The sequence below is a fragment of the Mesoplodon mirus genome (genome assembly GCF_964341445.2).
Source record: "Mesoplodon mirus genome assembly, chromosome: 1".
Classification (NCBI taxonomy): domain Eukaryota; kingdom Metazoa; phylum Chordata; class Mammalia; order Artiodactyla; family Ziphiidae; genus Mesoplodon; species Mesoplodon mirus.
Genome location: NC_138976.1, coordinates 63,489,404 through 63,495,972, shown reverse-complemented (window position 1 = coordinate 63,495,972; position 6,569 = coordinate 63,489,404). Strand labels below are relative to the sequence as shown.

The 6,569-nt window shown below is 33.9% G+C and overlaps 1 protein-coding gene across 6 annotated transcripts in view; it reads right to left on the bottom strand.

Annotated features, from left to right (window-relative positions):
* Window positions 1–234: 234 nt before the first annotated feature.
* NFIB (nuclear factor I B) overlaps window positions 235–6,569 on the bottom strand; it is a 231,968-nt gene continuing 225,633 nt past the window's right edge. For all 6 annotated transcript variants that reach the window (XM_082628020.1, XM_082628021.1, XM_082628022.1 and 3 more), the window contains one exon: window positions 235–463. In XM_082628020.1, coding sequence (XP_082484146.1) covers window positions 446–463 — 18 coding nt within the window. In that variant the 3' untranslated portion in view covers window positions 235–445. The remainder of the gene's footprint in view (window positions 464–6,569) is intronic.

The following is a 6,569-nucleotide window of genomic DNA, read 5'->3' as shown; positions in this document are numbered from 1 at the left end:
ACTAGCTTATCATGCAAATATTAAGGCATCTAGAAAGTCAGTTAAAATATATTGTCATAGAGACAGAACATCTATTTCCCAGCGGACTTCATGTAACAAAGGCTACTTTGCAGGGGCTGCGATCTACCATCAGTGAAATATCATCGACCCTTTTTATGTCATTACAGTTTCAACCTTAAGGGAATTAGTGATTGTAAGTGCTGCGATTGCTGGTCTATTATCTTCTTTCTTCAGTTTCTTTCCTTTCTCCCTTTTTGTTTTGTTTTGTCCAGTCTTCTCTTTTCCTTTTTTTTTTTTTAATTTCTTAAACTAGTGCTGTATTTCATTTTTCCCTCAGTTGCTTGTTTCTGCTTGAAGGAAAGGTTCTCCGATTATGTTCAAACCGTAATTTTGGACATTTGCCGGTAGGATGGGTGTCCTATTTGATACTTGGAAAGGAACCAAGCTAGCCCAGGTACCAGGACTGTTGGCAGGAGAGGGGCAGGAGGGAGGGAAGAGAAAAAGAAAAAATACAACGTTACTCTATAACAATATTAGAAATATAAATTCCATAGGCATCAAATTACTACAATAACTTTTTTCCAAATTGCAGTTTAATATGAGATACATGTGCTAAATTATAAACATTATACGTATATAAGCTACATGGTCTATTTCTTTCACGGATGGTAAGACTAATTGTGAAAAAAACTCGAGTAAGACTCATCCATAGTTATTAAACTCTGATTGAGGATACTCTTCCTAAAATACTTGGTCTACTTTGATGTAAATATAATATGATTTTTTGTCAAAAAAAAAAGAGAAAGAAAAGAGCAAATCTACAACAGTGCCAACATACTTTGCAAGCAATATTCTGATCTTGTTTTAATTCACCAGCAATTGTGATGTATTTCAATTTTTCACCTGCCTATCGGTTGAATAAAATTGAAAGCCATAATGAAAGAGATTTTTTTTTCCCTTCACAATAAGAGAAAATACATTTTGCGGAAGGCCAGTGCATAATGTGTAGTTGGAAGCTGACACCAGAAGCCAGGGCATCCCCTGTCCCTCCGCATCAGTCATGTCTCCACATCCCAGCTGCTCTGAGTTTGGGAGTCTGGAGAGCGGCCTGGGAGAAGCCCCACAGGAAGGGAGTAAGCAGAGGAGAGGCTTGCCCCTCTCCAACCAACTCTAATTTCACCGATACTGTATTTGGGGCTGTATAAAACAAAAACAGTTCAAAAAACAGTTCTCTAATTGCTACTGGCATAATCTCTCATTAAACAAGTATCATACAGAGGAAAATAACACAACACCTACATGTCACAAAACAACCCCATAACATACATTCTGGGTATACCTAATCAGATGCATTATTTGTTTCAACATTCAACTAGGAACTAATGTCAGCTAAGTAACAGCTGCATAAATAATCATGAAACAAGAAAACATCCAAACTGACAATTCCATACCCAGTTTTGTCATCATCTGGCATGGAAATACAACTTCAATGTTTTAAATTTAATTTATCCTTTAAATTTAATTTATATCCTTTTCTTTACTTTTGGAGCCATGAGATGGCTCCAAAGATGGCTCCGTGAGATGGATTCTACTATGGTAGCTATCAAGCTAGACACCCTCATTTTTTCATATTTAAATTCCAAAGGTACAAAAACCTTTATGGAATATTACCTTGAAGGAACAATTTTCCTACCTACTCCCTCCACCCCCCAAAAAGAAAAATCTTGGATTAAAAAAAAAAAAGAACTTGATATGTAACTTTTTACTCTCATGACACTTTTAAACAAATAAAGAGTCTAGGTACATATTTCTGAGTTAATATTTTAACAGAAAAATATTCACAATGACCTTTTATGCTCAAGAGATTTTGTGATTAGAGTATGAGATCCATAATAACAAAGTCCATTTCTCTTTCTGTTCTCCATCTAATATAGTACCTGGTACATGGTAGGTGCTCAGTAAATTTTTGGATTAACAGGCAAATCAATTAAATATTCCAAATCACACCCAACTATATATTTTTTAAAAGTGTTGCTCATAATCACATAATTTCATGAGTACATTGCAATTTGGCCCCCTATAGTAAGAAAATAGGCATCTCTGAACTTAAAATTAGAGATGTTTAGCATTAACAAAAATTAACTATGCAGGAAAAATCATATAATACTTGAAACAAAAAATTCAAATAAAAAGATATGCCATTATAGGATAAAAAAATCACAATTCTATAGAATAAAAAGTTGTTATTGAAACCTTTTCTAAGAGACTTAACTGTTTTCACATATTTCTCTCTTCCCACACACGTCTTCAACAATTATTTCTTCATTTTGCACCACTGATTGGGCCGCTGATTGGGAAGAGTGTTACATGATGCATCATGAAACATTTTCCCTCCACTGTCCTCTACTGCACTTGATTACATAGTACTACTATAGCACTACCTCATATCATAATTATCTGTATCTATGATTATCTTACTTACTGAAAGGTAAGATCTCTAAAGAAAATGACCTTATCTTATCAATCCTTATTGCTGGCCATAGCTGATGTTAATTATTTCTCAACAAATAAATGACAAAAATGGATCTCCATCATTTTTAACCTAAAGCAGGAAGCATGTATGAAAAACAAAAAGACTAGCTCAAATTGATAATCCTTGACAGTAAAAAGTCAACGACAAGTAAATAACTTTGCAAAATTAACGAGTCCCAAATTAAATGGGCTCTAGGAAGTCATTTAGAAACTGCATATTTTAGGAAAATAAAGTGTATTTTAATGCTTGAAAATAGATGTGACTCCTTAAATGGAGAAGTCTACTGATTAACGGCAGAAAAGACAGGAATTCAGGGTTTATTTTGCAATAGTTTTCTTACTCAGTTCTTTAGAAGAGACATGGATTGTTAGTCTATGGAAAATCCTTGATAAAAATACATAGATGCTAGTGACTAACAGGACTCTTGCTGCAGAAGAGCTAACAAATTCAATTTAGATGTTTATTTAAACCTTTCAAACCTCCCATGCTACATTATGACCACGTCAAAATTGCAGTGTGTGATATATTTGTCAATACTGTTTATGAACCTTTGGGGGGAAGTAAATCTCAGACATTAACACTATGCAGACCCCATATATGAGTTTACAAGTCTCTTATTGCCAATGTGGAGGTTAAATACAGAACTGTAAGGCACAGACATTTTTTAGAACTTTTTGGTAGTCCCATTGAAAAAAATCTGGTAAAATTAATTCAAAGATTATGATAACAGTGCAAAGAAAAATGTTTAACCAAACAAAATAACTTAGATCATTTAATTTCCAAAAGACAGTGCCTCAAATCTCATCGTTTTTCAGGTAAAAATTTAACAGTGCTTTTTACATATCAACTCTCTCTACATAAGTCAATGTCAATGATTGCCAGCATGGATAAAATAAACACACTTTCATATTTATGTACATGTACAACTAGTTACATGTAAAATGCTTAATCATTTTAATTTCTAATAGAATGAAAATTATATGGATAACCTTATGTTCAATCCAATAATCTGTCTCTGTCTATTAAGAGATGAGAGTCTATCAATTGAAAGATTTGAAAATATTCAAAGTCAAATTAAGCTACTTCAGCAATATATCTTCAAGCACTCATTTACTTGGTCTTCATTACATTTTCCATTGCCAAATCACCTTTTTTTTTTTTTAAGGCAAACAGAAGATGAGCATGACTGAAAGCACATCTTTAAAAAATATATACCTGCCATACTAGTAAAAAGAGAAAAGAATACAAGTACTTCGTGGAAAATCAGGCACAAAAAAAAGCCCCAAATATTTTGACAATACTTTAACACAAAGCAGAATTCACCTTAGTGACTTCTACTCTATGTACGCTCTAAGTATATAATGAGATATTTCATTAAAAATAAAATAAAGTTAAAAAAAATTACAGGAAAAATTAATACATCTGATATCATGGATCATATTTTCATATGATTCTGATCAAATGTATGATGTGGCTGCCCCCCCCACCAAAGGAAAGAAGCAAACAAACAAATTATTTTGACCTTAAGACACATTAATGGTAGGTGATGGTACGGCTTAATTTTATACTGATCAGACTATCTCAGAAGCATTGTGTTTCTTCTAGGCATCGTTCTTCAAGAGAAACAAACTCTATGGCATTTCTTTGGTGAAGAAACTCACCAAATCATGTCATTTGAGGAACATTAAACGGAAACAGGGAAGACACGATAGTTGAGTTGAAAAGAAACATAGACTTGTTCCATATGATTCAGGTAGACAGAATTAGCGTAAAGGCAGAAACTTCCAGAAGATACCATGCTGAGGGCCTACTATGAACAAGGTACTATCTTGGGTGTTTTACATATGCTATGTCACTTAATTTTCTCAGTGAACTCTTGAAATTGCCATCATTATCTCCTTTTCACAGATGAGAAAGTTGAGGCTTAAACTCCTCCAAGGTTACCCACCTAGATCTCAGATATGAATCAGTTCTGATCCCCATGGCCATTTAACTATTATACTGCTTCCCTGGGAAGTTAGACACTGACCAAACATTCAAAAGAACTTTTGAACAGAGTTTTCTGAAGGCAAAATGTATTTGCTTCAGGAGACAATGAATTTCCCATGCCCCACACAGCTGGCTAGTGCTGCAGCAGATTTGTGCACAGAATATGTGATCGGTCTGGGTGATCTAGCAAATCTGAAATTTGATATATCTATCTCCTTTGAAAACAAAGCTAGTTGAGACCGACGTTATGGTGAGGATTAAGGAGGAAGAAGATACCTCCTTCTTCTTTTTAAAAATGATACACTATTTATATATTTCTTATCTGGGACAAATTGGATAAAATGGCTACTCTTTGCATCTACAAGGAGTAAAGAGACTCTGTACCTTTCAAAGAAAGAAAGTGAGAAAACTCCTCTGGACAAGTCAACATTTGACTTGGTCGTGCTTTATAAAAATTATGCATTCTGTGACTGTGTATTCTAGACCAAAAAGGGTTGGGTCCTTAGCTTTTAACTTGGTACCCACGCAAGAACCATGGCGTACCAAATAAACATATATGGAGTCATAAGTTTAGTAAAGAACCAAAGTCAAAGGCTTCCTTCAACTATTCGTCCTGAAATAAAAGCTAATTTAAGAATGGCAAAATTCATTTAATACTAGTCTGTGTGCATCTGATAATGGGTTGGGCAACCCATTTGTCAAACACTTTATGAAATGTCAAAGTATCCAGTGTACTAATACTTTTCAGGGGAATAATCATATCACCCATTCAGATTTTACATACTGATTTAATCATAAGACTACCATATTTGCTTTAAAGATAGTAAGTACTCTTTTAAGAAGCTTAAAAAAATATTACGGGAATGAAGCACCAAGAATTGTATATATTCATACATACCTCAACTGTACCAGTAGCCACATTACTTATAGATAGCAATAAAAATAAGCAATGGCCCAGAAAGCATGGAAAATAAATCAAATAAATACCTTAATTTAAAAGCAGGATTTGCCCTTAATTCCACTGCACCTATTTCAAATACCCCCAAGAAGGAAAGTTTATTATTTCCTTGGCTAAACATTTCTAATTTTGTTACTATAATATTAACACACAGGTATTAGTATCTCTCCCAAAATGCACAATAAACAATTTTCCCTATTAATAGCTAAAATCTACCTGGAAAAACCAATCAAGGGCAGGCTAATGAAGTATTAAGTTAGAAACCATGCTGTCCTGGATGTATGCATTTGGACTGGCAGCTTATTTCAATATAACACAAATGCTGCAGACTGTGTCTTATGAAAAAATGCTCCATCAGACCAGGGGAAGGAATATATGGGTAGTATTTAAGTACCCATATATTTAGGAATTATTACATAAATTATTATATATAAAAAATATATCTAAGAATTCATTAATGTATTAGAACAAAGAAAATGGTACTTATTAAATATACTAGTTGTTAGCACTTACCTAGTGTGTGCATTTGCCAGACACTGATCTACGTGCTAGACCTACTTTAAAGCTTTCAATCCTCATAATACACTTATGAGAAAAGTACCATTATTATTCTGACTTTACAGATGAGGAAACTGAAGCTGGGAAGTTGTGTCTTGCTCAACCCCTGCTGCTGTTAGATTGTAGAAGCCAGGATTTGAAATCTAGCAGTGTGGTTCTAAAACCTACATTCTTACCCACTACACTTCACCTAATCTCCCTCTTCTGTGAAACACACTACTTATATTACTAAGCAAGAATTCATATTATCCTTGAATTATACAAGAGATTCTATGAATTGAGGTCCAAATCATTTAGGCACACTGAAATTCCCAAAGAATATAACTTTTGAGTCCAAATTTCAACACAAATACCTGTATTTTATTTATCCAATTCCAAATTCTTTTCAGCTGAAGGCTATATTTACCTTTTTTGATGTACATACAGATGTGGCTGTATGTCAGTAACTTGCTTGTTGTGTGCCACTTCTGATGCAGCTAGACTAGAAGTGAAAGTGCTTTACACAGGTCTTGGGTTTCTTCAATTTATTTC